Raw genomic sequence first — 14390 nt, 5'->3', positions numbered from 1 at the left:
TCACACAGACCAATATGGTCCCAGCCTTTCTGAAAGTCAGTCTTCACCTGGTCCCTGGGTCCCAGCCTGACGTGTGTGTGTGTGTGTGTGTGTGTGTGTGTGTGTGTGTGTAAGTGTAAGTGTTCCACAACTGGGGTTGCCAATCCTGAGGAATCATAGAATCATAGAGTTGGAAGAGACCACAAGGGCCATCGAGTCCAACCCCCTGCCAAGCAGGAAACACCATCAGAGCACTCCTGACATATGGCTGTCAAGCCTCTGCTTAAAGACCTCCAAAGTAGGAGACTCCACCACACTCCTTGGCAGCAAATTCCACTGTCGAACAGCTCTTACTGTCAGGAAGTTCTTCCTAAGGTTTAGGTGGAATCTTCTTTCTTGTAGTTTGGATCCATTGCTCCGTGTCCGCTTCTCTGGAGCAGCAGAAAACAACCTTTCTCCCTCCTCTATGTGACATCCTTTTATATATTTGAACATGGCTATCATATCACCCCTTAACCTCCTCTTCTCCAGGCTAAACATGCCCAGCTCCCTTAGTCGTTCCTCATAAGGCATCGTTTCCAGGCCTTGGACCATTTTGGTTGCCCTCCTCTGGACACGTTCCAGTTTGTCAGTGTCCTTCTTGAATTGTGGTGCCCAGAACTGGACACAGTACTCCAGGTGTGGTCTGACCAGAGCAGAATACAGTGGCACTATTACTTCCCTTGATCTAGATGCTATACTCCTATTGATGCAGCCCAGAATTGCAGGAGAGCCTCAAGATTTCACTTAAGGCCAGAAATCGGCTTCAGCTTATTGTCCCGCACAAGAAGAGCTTAGCAGACCAGGCCAAAGCATCTCGCGGTGGCCAAATGCCCCAAAGGACCTGGGAATCTAGGTAGACTGCGCCTGAATCTGGAGGCTCCATTACAGCATCCGAAGAGCCAGTCCTGTTCCCACAGCCTGAATGTGAAGTCTGCAAGGCACAGATTCAAGAACCTGCCCAGCTTACCCTTCTGCCAGGGAGAGTTAGAGCAGTTAACATTTTTAGTGCATGTGGAAATGGTGTTCTGGGTCCTCTTTTTTAAAAAATTATTAAAGTTTCCAATTTTTTACAAATAAAAAGAAAAAATCAAACATAAAAAAGTTAAAAACACATAAATTTCACAACTTATTTTCTCATAACATATTTCCCTGACCTCCTCATACCTCCCCTTGTATATCCAGTTCAAAATATTTATGCAGCAAATCCATATCTCAAATCATTACAGCTTAAAAAAAAGAAAACATTATTTTCTCTCCAACATCTTAGGTTATTATAACCTTAAATTCTTACTTATAAAAAGAAAGCCATTTTATCATATTCCTTTATACCATTACAGCTAGAAACCACTTAATTTCAATCCAACATCGTTCAACATTCCTTAATTTTACAGTGTTTTTGTAGATAGTCCTTGAATTTTTTCCAATCTTCTTCCGCCGACTCTCCTCCCTGGTCACGGATTCTGCCAGTCATTTCTGCCAATCCCATACAGTCAATCAGCTTCATCTGCCATTCTTCCAAAGTGGGCAAGTCTTGCGTCTTCCAATACTTTGCAATCCGTATTCTTGCTGCTGTTGTAGCATACATAAAGAAAGTTCTATCCTTTTTTAACACCAACTGGTCAACGTTCTGGGTCCTCTTCTATCCAGGCACCCCAGAGCCACTTGGGGAGAGGTGATCTGAGGGGTTGTACCCCAGGACCAATCGGACACTGTCCTGGCACCCTCCTCGACGACGTTTTTGCAGCCATGGGGAAGGGGTGGAGCCAGCCCCAGGTACGTCTGTTCTGAGCAGGTGGGATGCAGGTGCGACTTATAGGTGGCGAGGGGGCAGGCGTATAGGGCTCCACCCTTAGCCACTGGCTACTTCTGGTGCTGGGGGCAGTCTAGATGGGGGTGGGGAGAGAGAATGAGGAAAGGCAGAAAAGAAATCACAGGGGGGGGCTGGATTTGGAAAGGAGGATTTAGCGAATGATTGCTGGCAGGAGCCAACTATTGCATGGCCTTCTTTTTTTATACGTTTCAAGTTTATACATATCATTAGTTTTACCATCAACTGAACATTTCAGAGTTTGACTTCCTTCCCCTCTTTCTGCGGTTCGTTAAATGTATTTTTTTTAATACCTTCTGCGTATCCAGATCCATTTGATTTGCTCATTTAATTATCTGCTTTAAATATACACTCTTATGAAACTGCAGGTTATTACAATAATCCTGCCAGGGTTTTTATCTGTTTGCAATTTATCTGTAAATATCCAATAAAACCCTTTCCATTCTTTTATAAAAAAAAAGTTTGCTGTTTTGATTTCTTATTCTTCCCGGTAAGTTTCGCCATTTCTGCATATTCCATAAGTTGTTGTTTTTTAATCCGTTCTTCCTTTGCTTGGACTTCGGCTTCTTTTCACTTTTGGGCAAGTAGCATCCATAAGTCAATTTCTATATACAATTCAGCTCGTTCTGTCCCTATAATCCCCCAAATTGCATAGCCTTTCTCTCTCTCTCTCCACCCCCAGCCGCCCCCACTTTTTCACCAGTCTGATTTTCTGGCATTTCATTTCTTCCAGGTGGCTATAAAAATAATCGACAAGACGCAGCTGAATCCAACGAGCCTCCAGAAGGTCTGTATGTCTGTTGTTGTTTCGAACCCACCACCTCTTTCATCAGAATCGTAAGAACTCTAGATTTGGAAGGGACCCCTAGAGTCATCTAGTCCAACCCCTTTGCAGCGCACGAATGCCCCAAAGGGTGTTTCAGGGGCTGCAGGGATTGCCGGCTGGGGAACACAATTACCCAGAGGGGATTCCCCAGGAGGGCACTAAGAGACAGAAGGCAGCTGGGGGGAGGACTCTAGAGGTGTAAATAACAACAACAACAACAATAATTTATTATTTTTACCCCGCCCATCTGGCTGGGTCTCCCCAAAAGCTGCTGGATCAGGCCAGAGGGCCATCTATTTTTTATTTTTTTTAAAGATATTTATTAAAGTTTCCAATTTTTTACAAACAAAAAGAAAAAAGCAAACATAAAAAAAGTTAAAAACACATAAATTTCACAACTTATTTTCTCTTAACATATTTCCCTGACCTCCTCATACCTCCCCTTCTTGTATATCCAGTTCAAATTATTTATGCAGCAAATCCATATCTCAAAGCATTACAGCTTAAAAAGAAAAAGAAAAAAATCAAGAAAACACCTTATTTTCTCTCCAACATCTTAGGTTATTATAACCTTAAATTCTTACTTATAAAAAGAAACCCATTTTATCATATTCCTTTGTACCATTACAGCTAGAAACCACTTAATTTCAATCCAACATCATTCAGCATTCCTTAATTTTACAGTATTTTTTGTAAATAGTCCTTGAATTTTTTCCAATCTTCTTCTGCCGACTCTTCTCCCTGGTCACGGATTCTGGCAGAATCCGCCAGAGGGCCATCTACTCCAGGATTGTGTTCCCTCAGGGGCCAGCCAGATCCCCCAGTAGGAAATCTGCAAGCAGGATCCAATAATAATAATAATAATAATAATTTATTATTTGTACCAGACCCATCTGGCTGGGTTTCCCCAGCCACTCCGGGCAGCTTCCAACAAAGATTAAAAATACATCAAAATGTCACACATTAAAAACTTCCCTGAACAGGGCTGCCTTCAGATGTCTGGTAGTTGTTCTCTTTAACATCTGGTGGGAGGGCGTTCCACAGGGCGGGTGCCACCACCAAGAAGGCCCTCTGCCTGGTTCCCTGTAGCTTTGCTTCTCGCAGGGAGGGAACCACCAGAAGGCCCCCGGCGCTGGACCTCAGTGTCCGGGCAGAACGATGGAGGTGGAGATGCTCCTTCAGGTATACTGGGCTGAGGCCATTTAGGGCTTTCAAGGTCAGCACCAACACTTTGAATTGTGCTCGGAAATGTACTGGGAGCCAAGGTTGGTCTTTCAAGACCAGTGTTGGTGCTGACCTTTAAAGCCCTAAACGGCCTCGGTCCAGTATACCTGAAGGAGCGTTTCCACCCCCATCGTTCTGCCCGGACGCTGAGGTCCAGCTCCGAGGGCCTTCTGGCAGTTCCCTCACTGCGAGAAGCAAAGCTACAGGGAACCAGGCAGAGGGCCTTCTTGGTGGTGGCGCCCGCCCTGTGGAACGCCCTCCCACCAGATGTTAAAGAGAACAACTACCAGACATCTGAAGGCAGACCTGGAAACTTTTAATGTTTGATGTATTACAGTATTTTAATATATTCTTGGAAGCCGCCCATAGTGGCTGGGGAAGCCCAGCCAGATGGGCGGGGTATAAATAATAAATTATTATTATTATTATTATTATTATTATTATTATTATTATTATTATTATTATTCCTTGTCTGGTTCACACAAATGCTTCCCCCCCCAAATAAATAAATAAATAAATATGTTTAGGGGTATTCTCATTTTGACTCGAGACAATCACCATTTTATAGTTCAAATTGGGAAAAATAATTACAGTAAATGGACAAAAGTATGAAGATTCACAAAATGTTTAGGGGTATGCGTACCCCTGCGTACCCCCCCCCCCCCGAAAAAAGCTCTGGGTTCACGGGGACCTCTCTCTCCCACAAGCCACTGACCCCCACCCCACCTTTCCCTCCTCTGGTGTGCTCATTGCCAAAGACACCCATCGCTCTTCACCCCCCCTTTCTGCCCCCCCTTCCCTAATTAGCGCCTGGAGTCCAAGTTGGTCGCTGTGGTAACGCCAGCTCCTGCCAGCATCTCGCTGTGGGGGAGGTTGTGGGGGGTGGAGCTGCTAATTAGCGGCTGGATTTTCCAGGCCAAATGAGCTTGGGGAAGATGGGGGGGGGAGCGATGGATATTGAAGGCTTTTCCTCACCCCCCCTTTCAAATTAGTCATTTCCCCTGGCAAGGGGGTGAGGGAAGCTCCCTGTTCAATGGGAGTCTTCCCAGTTGCAGCTCCCTGTTCAATCCAGTCTTCCCAGTTGCAGCCAGACTGGCACTCCAAGCATCCTTTTGACCCGGGGGGGGGAGGGGGAGGCCCTGTACTCCCTTGAAAGCCTCTTTCCTTCTCTCCCCCCCCCCCGAAATTCATCTGCCATCCATCTTACAGCTCCTTTTAAGGGGAATCCCCCATGAAATGAGCGCCTCCCACTGACTGCCCCCATTGATGGGTTTCATAAACAGATCGCATTCCTAATCCTGACATTTAATTAATAGAATCACAGGACTGAGCTGTGCTGAAGAGGCAGTGTGGGGCAGTGGTTAGAGTACACAATCTGGGAGAGATCAGGGTTCAGATCTCCCCAACTCGGCCACCTTGAAGCTCACTGAGAGAAAGCTTGTTTTCTGCTGCTCTAGAGTGGCTCAAACACTTAATACGATACCAAAGGCAAGAGGGCCTCTGAGTATGCACAGAATGTTTTTGGCTGCTGTTGCCACTGCCAAATTGTCAGGGGTTTGCCAGGATTATGGGGAGAGGCTTCCATGTTAAAGGACTCTTGCCTTGGCACCTCTCCTTTTTAGAAATTAACCTCTCCTGCCAGCCGCCTTTGGAATAAAGGTAAAAAGGGACCCCTGACCGTTAGGTCCATTTGTGGCCAACTCTGGGACTGTGGCGCTCATCTCGCTTTACTGGCCGAGGGAGCCAGCGTACAGCTTCCGGGTCATGTGCCAAGTATGACTAAGCCGCTTCTGGCGAACCAGAGCAGCGCACGGAAATGCCGTTTACCTTCCCGCCAGAGCGGTACCTATTTATCTACTTGCACTTTGATGCGCTTTCGAACTGCTAGGTGGGCAGGAGCAGGGACCGAGCAACGGGAGCTCACCCCATCACGGGGATTCGAACTGCCAGCCTTCTGATTGGCAAGTCCTAGGCTCTGTGGTTTAACCCACAGCGTCACCTGCGCATAGCTGTCAACTTTCAGATTTGAAAATAAGGGATCAGCAGCCTCACCTGTCCCGGTGACAGTCTACGGGATATCTAACAATCCGGGATAGCAGCGGGAAATGGTGCTGGAATAAAGGGATTTCCTGCAAAAAAAGGGAAGGTTGACAGCTATGCATCCACGCCTTTGGAATACCTAAGAGCAAAGTATCCATGGGGAGGAAATAACTGCCTCCAAAGCAATTTGGGGAACAGAGTTTACTTGGGGAGGAACCCCACTTCCATTCAAAAAAAAATCGTTTCCCCAAATACGTTCCTGCAATGACAGCACGTCCAAAATGTGTATTTGTGTGTGAAAACATGCTGCGACCGGCCCTAGGGGAGGATGACTTGGCTTAACCCACCTTCCTCCTCCTGTTTTTTTGCAGCTCTTCCGAGAAGTGAGGATCATGAAGGGTCTGAATCACCCCAACATTGGTAAGAGAGCCCGGAGCCCGGAAAGAGGTCTCGCTCCGTTCACATTGACAGCTGCCTTTCTCTTAAGGAGCGCGAGGGCAGGACCGGGAGGGAGAGGGTCGTGTTCAAGAAATCCAGGCCGATCTTGCTCCGTGGAATCTGGGGGCTGAAATCTCTCTCTCTCTCGCTGTTGCAGTGAAACTCTTTGAGGTGATAGAGACGGAGAAGACACTATACCTAGTGATGGAGTATGCCAGCGCCGGTGAGTCTGGAGCAAGTAGCATTCCCTAAACAAGGAAGGATTGGACTCTGATTAATAGAATACACACAAGACTCTGGGTTGTTATTGTTTAGTCGTTTAGTTGTGTCCGCCTCTTCGTGACCCTATGGACCAGAGCACGCCGGGCACCAGGTTCTTTTGTGAATAAAACGACCTGGGCCGAGGGGTGGACAGGAATTATTATTGGCACCTCCATCTTAAGAAGCAGAGACATCTCCTTGCCAACAAAGGTCCGTATAGTTCAAGCTCTGGTTTTCCCAGTAGTGATGTATGGAAGTGAGAGCTGGACCATAAAGAAGGCTGACTGCCGAAGAATGGATGCTTTTGAATTCTGGTTCTGGAGGAGACTCTGGAGAGTCCCATGGACTGCAAGAAGATCCAACCTCTCCATTCTGAAGGAAATCAGCCCTGAGTGCTCCCAGGAAGGACAGATCCTGAAGCTGAGGCTCCAAGACTTCGGCCTCCTCATGAGAAGAGAAGACTCCCTGGAAAAGACCCTGATGTTGGGAAAGATGGAGGGCACAAGGAGAAGGGACGACAGAGGACGAGATGGTTGGACAGTGTTCTCGAAGCTACCAGCATGACCAAACTGCGGGAGGCAGTGGAAGACAGGAGTCTGGTCCAGGGGGTCACGAAGAGACGGACACAACTAAACGACTAAACAACAACAACAAAGAGGCAAAATGATGGAAGTTTATGAAAATAAGCATTGCCTGGGGAAAAGTGAGGAGGGGGAAAGGTTTTCTCCTTTTCTCATTATACCCACATTATTTACTTTTTCCTGTTTTTTTATTGACTTAGAAAAAATATTATACAGACAGCAAAACAAAGAAGTCTAAATTAACATTGCCTTCTACCAATAAGAAATAATAATATTACAATAATGAAAATACTAAATGTACATTTACCTCCGCCTTTAAACTTCTATTCTGGTTACAATATATTACTATTCTATAAGAATTTATTCTTTCCTTTGCTGTCCCATATATTATTTTATTTCCCAAAGTCAACCTAACCCTCCTCTCCTCCCCACTTCTCTTCCCATCATAATATATTTTTTTCTAGTTGCTTTGGTAAAATTGAGTAACTTGAAAACTGTTAAATTATAATTACTTATTTTGTCCTTTCACGCTTAACAGTTGCCTATTAAGAGTTCTGCTTTAACACCATATTTCTTCACGTATTCCCCTATGCATTCCCATTCTCTGTTGAATTTTTGATTGGAGCAGCCCCTGACTGCTGCGGTCATTTTCGCCATCTCTGCCCACATTTAATTAAGCTGAATGTTGGAAGATGCAGGGCAGATAAAATGATTTTTTTTTTCATGCAGCACATAGTTAACCTTTGGAACTCCCTCCCACAGGAGGCAATGGTGGGCACCTACTTGTGTGGCTTTAAAAGAGGAAGAGACAAATTCGTGGAAGAGGAGCCCTGCAGACTCTTCTGATGTCAGCCTAACGTCCTTTTCTCTCCATCCTTTTCTCTCCTTTGGACGAGTAGAATTCATGCCAAACTCCTGAGTTATGGAATCTCTCCCTTAGATTCCCTAAAACTAGATCAAATCACTGCTCAAAGACTGATCCGCCAAAGACTGGACGACATCGATTTACAGCGAAATTATACGCTGGGGGGAGGTGTTTGTTCGTATCACTTTAACTTACCACGTTCCGTCATACCTCTCCTCCCTTTCGACTGTTGCCCATAGGCTGGCCTTCACCAAAGCGAGGTTTAACGTTTTCCCCTCCAATGTCCTGAGACATAGATTCTCAAAGGGCCAAGCCTCCGCCATGTGCGAATGTGATAAGGAGACGCCGGAGTCGCTCCAGCACATTATGTTCACTTGCCCCTTGTTCAAGGTGCCACGGGCAAATTTGTTGGGATTAATCATACAGAAGCTAGAGGGTACTCCACCAAAATCCCACCTTGCCCAAATCTTGCAGGATAAGGATATCCATACGACCCTGAAAGTGGCTAGGTTTCTGGTCGCTGTCCTTACCCAAAAGCGTTGCCAAGGAGCACCACAAGCTAATTAAGGCGTAGTATGCCATTCCATCGGGACGCGGGTGGCGCTGTGGGTAAAAGCCTCAGCGTCTAGGGCTTGCCGATCGAAAGGTCGGCGGTTCGAATCCCCGCGGCGGGGTGCGCTCCCGCTGCTCGGTCCCAGCGCCTGCCAACCTAGCAGTTCGAGAGCACCCCCGAGTGCAAGTAGATAAATAGGGACCGCTTACCAGCGGGAAGGTAAACGGCGTTCCGTGTGCTGCGCTGGCTCGCCAGATGCAGCTTTGTCACGCTGGCCACGTGACCCGGAAGTGTCTCCGGACAGCGCTGGCCCCCGGCCTATAGATGTGAGATGGGCGCACAAACCCCAGAGTCTGTCAAGACTGGCCCGTTCGGGCAGGGGTACCTTTACCTTTACCTTTACCTTTAATGCCATTCCATCTTATAGTATTTTATTGTTATAGTGGTGTTTTAGCAGCTGTTTTTTCCCCACGTGCATAAGCTGTTATTTATGTCTTGTTTTTATCTGTATGGGCCTATGGCCGTAATAAATATCTTATCTCTCTCTCTCTCTTTTCTCTCCATCTGTAGGAGAAGTCTTTGACTACCTGGTTTCCCACGGGCGCATGAAGGAGAAGGAAGCTCGGGCCAAGTTCAGACAGGTGAGGAAACCCCAGCCGGTGAGCCGGTTGCCCTTTGGGTACCAGGAAAGGGGGGAGGGGTGATTGGCGGGAACATGGCTTGGCTGACGTTTTTGGTTTTTTTAAAAAATTATTTAATCATTTTTTCAATACAAACAACCGCCGCAAACAACAGAAACCATAATAACACTAATAATCTGACAATTCAGATTTGAATACACAGATATACCTATGACTACACCTTTTGTGGGTTTTTTGCATTTTATTTATTCATTAACATTCTTCTATTACATCTGTAAACATTGTCAGATTACATTACAGGACTTACTAGAATATAATTTCCAACATGTATACAAAAATTATATACAAATTTTATAGACCTAAAAAGAAAATGAAACAGCAACAAAAAAGAAGGAAAGAGCAAAGAAAAGAAACCCCCCCCAAAAAAAAAAATCATATACATACCAACACACTAGACCTTTACTGTATTTTTGAACATATGTTTTATATCCATCCCACTTTTCCATAATTTTTTGTTTTGAATTGCCTCTCAGGGTATTTGTGACTACACCTTTTTAACAAAGTTTTCCCACCACACTCTCCTCCCGCCACTTCCCGCCACTATCCGCCTTATTGCTTAAATATTCCTTCCAGATTTCTTCATATTTATCCATTCTTTCGTATGCAGCTAATCTGTCCATATTACCAATCCATGTGCTCAATGGAATCTTTTTGCGGCTCTTCCAATTCATCAAAACAAGTTTATTTGCTTCTAATATAGCACGGTAAAGCCATTTTTTTGACCCCATGTAATCTACCACATATTCTGGAATATAATTTAGAATTAAATTCAATTCCCCTACATAACAATTTCTTTTTGGCTGATGTTCTGGGGCAGAGAGGATATCAGACACTCCCTAGTCCAGATCCATCCCCCATGGCTTTCTCATGTGGCCAAGGATTGATTTCCTTTCTCTTTCCAGGCGAGGGGGCGGGGTAAGGATTGATCCTGGCAGCCTGGCTTGTTTTGCTTTAAAGGGGGGGCACTCACGACTCTAGACGGGGGGGGGGGAGACGGAGTGTCATCTCCGCAGGAAGTGGGAGAGCCTTGCAGGAATCTTTCCCACACCCCAGGACATTTTCACCCACCACATTATCTCCCGCTTGGACTACTGCCATGCGCTCTACGTGGGGCTACCTTTGAAGGTGACCCGGAAACTACAACTAATCCAGAATGCGGCAGCTGGACTGGGGACTGGGAGCGGCCGCCGAGACCACATAACACCGGTCTTGAAAGACCTACACTGGCTCCCAGTATGTTTCCGAGCACAATTCAAAGTGTTGGTGCTGACCTTGAAAGCCCTAAATGGCCTCAAAGGCCCAGTATACCTGAAGGAGCGTCTCCACTCCCATCGTTCTACCCGGACACTAAGGTCCAGCTCCAAGGGCCTTCTGGCGGTTCCCTCACTGCAAGAAGCCAAGTTACAGGGAACCAGACAGAGGGCCTTCTCGGTGGTGGCACCCACCCTGTGGAACGCCCTCCCATCAGATGTCAAAAAGATAAACAACTACCTGACATTTAGAAGACATCTGAAGGCAGTCTTGTTTAGGGAAGTTTTTAATGTGTGACATTTTGATGTATTTTTAATCCTTGTTGGAAGCCGCCCAGAGTGGCTGGGGAAACCCAGCCAGATGGCCGGGGTACAAATAAATTATTCCATCATCATTATTATTATTATTATTATTATTATTATTATTATTATTATTGCTCCTAGATTGTCTCGGCCGTGCACTACTGTCACCAGAAGAATATTGTCCACAGGGACCTGAAGGTGAGAGGGTTCTGGGCTGCTCCCCTCCATTTCCTCTCCCTCCCCTTCACCCCTTCCCAGTAACTACGATGTCACTCAGTAGAACAGGTGGGCTGCAAGCCTCTGCCCTGGACTTCACAGCATGGTCTGGGGCAAATCGCTCTATGCCTCCATTCCTCCCTCTGTAAAATGGGCATACAGATTACCCTGTTGGATGAGCAGGGCTCGGGGTGGCCTTCAGCATTTTCTCTGCTTCGTGCCGCCTCTTAAGAAGCCAAATCCAGGTACCCCAAAGCAGATTCAGGTTCCTAGAATATTTCTGTGCCCCTCGCCTCACCGGGGGTTGGGCTAGTTGACCTTTGGGGGTACCTTCCAACTTTCCAGCTCTGTCGTTCTGTGACTTCATTGTCCGTTCTGTGACTCTCCCCTTTGCTACCCAAAACAGGCCGAGAACCTTTTGCTGGACGCTGACGCCAACATAAAGATCGCCGACTTTGGCTTCAGCAACGAGTTCACGCTGGGCTCCAAGCTGGACACCTTTTGCGGGAGCCCCCCCTACGCCGCCCCGGAACTCTTCCAGGGCAAGAAATACGACGGCCCCGAGGTGGACATCTGGAGCCTGGGGGTCATCCTCTATACGCTGGTCAGCGGCTCCCTGCCTTTCGACGGCCAGAACCTCAAGGTGGGGCAGAGCAGGGGTCGCCAGGAAGCCTTGAAGGGGGAAGTGGGGGGGTTATGGGGCCGGAGCCAGGCCCGGCGGACTGCGGGGTCTCCCAAGCCAGAAGCAGAGATAGGGTGGGGGCAAGGAGGGGGTCTGTTTGGGCCCCTTGAACTTTTCTCTTTTTGCAGACAGGTGTTGTTTTTTTCAGGTTAAGAATCGTTTTATTCGAGTTGGGATTTTTACATACATTATATTATCTCCTTCCAATTTTTAAATATCCCGTACAATTATTTCCTTTCCCTCCCATATTCATTGGAAGGGTTCAAACAATTATCCTCAGCCACGGGCATAGCATCTTTAAAGGTAAAGGTAAAGGGACCCCTGACCATTAGGTCCAGTCATGACCGACTCTGGGGTTATGGCGCTCATCTCGCTTTATTGGCTGAGGGAGCCGGCGTACAGCTTCCAGGTCATGTGGCCAGCATGACTGAGCCGCTTCTGGAGAACCAGAGCAGCGCATGGAAACGCCGTTTACCTTCCTGCTGGAGTGGTACCTATTTATCTACTTGCACTTTGATGTGCTTTCGAACTGCTAGGTTGGCAGGAGCCGGGACCGAGCAACGGGAGCTCACCCCATCGCGGGGATTTGAACTGCCGACCTTCTGATCGGCAAGCCCTAGGCTCTGTGCTTTAACCCACAGCACCACCCGCGCATAGCGTCTTTAGTTTCCACCAAATGTCTTTTGTTCCAGTAGTTTTTATCCACTGAAGATAAGGGTTCCATCTGTTCCTTATCATGGTGGACTTGACCTTCCACATTGTTTCCTGTGACGTTACTGCGACAAAGTCCGACTGAATCAGTTGAAACAAATAATTATTCCATGCCTCTACTTGCAGACTGCTTTGTTGAAATAGCGTAAGGGGTTCCTCTCCCCAAAAGCTTAGCCTGCCTCCCCAAACTACACTTCTCCCCTGAATTGTACATCCTTGCCTTTTGTGTTTTATGTTATGGAAATGCTTCCCAAATGAATCTTTTACAGGGGCAGACTGTTGACATCAGGCAGGTTGCCTTCACTGTACTCCTTCCTGCTAAAAGCTTGCTTATTTATTTACTTATTTATGTCTACCCGGACATAATAATAACAGTAACAACAACAACATTTTCCTATTATAGATTATTATAAATAAGAATACATTTATTATCACATTGTCACTGGTCATTTCATTGTTTTATCCATTGTGTGAACCCCTTCGAAGTTCATTTCTTTTTTAACGATCACGCAGTACGTAACTTTTATGAAATAAACTGGTAAAAAAGACCCGAAGCAAAAAGATGAGGAACCAGAGAAAGGAATGACTGTGACAAAATGTGAAAGGCACAGATATTGTGCACGTCCTGCCCAGATAATGCCAATTCCTCTGCCCAGCAACTCTTTATTTTATTTTTGTTTCATAAAATTTGCACACTGCTTGATTATAAAAACCCTCAGAGCAGCTATCACCAAGAAAGATTAACAGTAATTTAAAACTTTCAAAAACTCGCATCGGTGTTCTAAACATCCGAGCGGAATTGTCTAAACAAAAATGGTTTTTTTAGCAGGCGCCGAATTATATCATCCTTACTATATTTATTCAAATCCCACCTTTTCCCCAGACCAGGAATCCAGGATAGTGAAGGCACCTGCCTGATTTCAATAGGCAGGGAGTTCCACAGGGCAGATCCCGGAGCGCCAAGGTGTTACAGGCCTCGCTCCTGTCAGCAATTGTACTGCAGCATTCCTTAACCACCGACGACCCCAGGCTGTGGCTTATGGGGCGGAAACCAGTGGCGGTGGCGCCCACAGAGACTGGAAGCACCATTAACTCCTCGCGGGTGCCCTTCCCCACCCCAAGCCTCCCGCTTGTCTGCTGGTATAGGGCGAAGCTGACCCAAAAGTGGGGGGAAAGGAGGGTGAATTTGAGGCAGGACGGGGGAACCCGGTTTGGATATGACTGACGCTTCCACCTGCTCGATCCAGGAGCTGCGGGAACGAGTCCTTCGTGGCAAATACCGCGTGCCCTTCTACATGTCGACGGACTGCGAGAACATCCTGCGGCGCTTCTTGGTCCTGAATCCCTCCAAGCGCTGCACCCTGGAGGTAGGGGCACCTAAGATGGCTGGGCGGGGGGGGGAGAGTGGCTTGGTGAGTGGGTCTGGTGAAGATGGCCGGGGGGTGGGGCTGAGCCACGTCCCAAGGACCAGGGCTTTACTGTGGGGGGGGGGGAGAGATTCCTGCACTGAAGATTGAGGTTGAATCCTGACAAGTACTGTTTTGGGGGGACAGGAGTATGGAGGACTCCCTGGTCCTGAATGGGGTAACCGTGCCCCTGAAGGACCAGGTGCGCAGCCTGGGAGTCATTTTGGACTCACAGCTGTGCATGCAGTCACAGGTTAATTCTGTGTCCAGGGCAGCTGTCTACCAGCTCCACCTGGTACGCAGGATGAGACCCTCCCTGCCAGCAGACTGTCTCGCCAGAGTGGTGCATGCTCTGGTTATCTCCCGCTTGGACTACTGCAATGCGCTCTATGTGGGGCTACCTTTGAAGGTGACCTGGAAACTGCAATTAATCCAGAATGCGGCAGCTAGACTGGTGACTGGGAGTGACCGCCGGGACCACATA

The 14390-nt window shown here is 47.1% G+C and overlaps 2 protein-coding genes across 7 annotated transcripts in view; one reads left to right on the top strand and one right to left on the bottom strand.

The window, feature by feature from the left end:
* MARK4 (microtubule affinity regulating kinase 4) overlaps positions 1–14390 on the top strand; it is a 77725-nt gene that overhangs the window by 41528 nt on the left and 21807 nt on the right. For all 6 annotated transcript variants that reach the window (XM_082231052.1, XM_082231054.1, XM_082231051.1 and 3 more), the window contains exons 3-9: positions 2583–2636; positions 6311–6359; positions 6535–6600; positions 9208–9278; positions 11033–11089; positions 11514–11750; positions 13748–13867. In XM_082231052.1, coding sequence (XP_082087178.1) covers positions 2583–2636; positions 6311–6359; positions 6535–6600; positions 9208–9278; positions 11033–11089; positions 11514–11750; positions 13748–13867 — 654 coding nt within the window. The remainder of the gene's footprint in view (positions 1–2582; positions 2637–6310; positions 6360–6534; positions 6601–9207; positions 9279–11032; positions 11090–11513; positions 11751–13747; positions 13868–14390) is intronic.
* PPP1R13L (protein phosphatase 1 regulatory subunit 13 like) overlaps positions 5772–14390 on the bottom strand; it is a 226349-nt gene continuing 217730 nt past the window's right edge. Inside the window, exon 14 of the transcript XR_014221717.1 lies at positions 5772–5842. The gene's annotated coding sequence lies outside the window, so the exon portion shown is untranslated. The remainder of the gene's footprint in view (positions 5843–14390) is intronic.

This window comes from Podarcis vaucheri, assembly GCF_965113315.1.
Source record: "Podarcis vaucheri genome assembly, chromosome: 7".
In the NCBI taxonomy this organism is placed as follows: domain Eukaryota; kingdom Metazoa; phylum Chordata; class Lepidosauria; order Squamata; family Lacertidae; genus Podarcis; species Podarcis vaucheri.
Note: the sequence above shows the minus strand (reverse complement) of the source record. Positions and strands in the feature narration are given on the sequence as shown.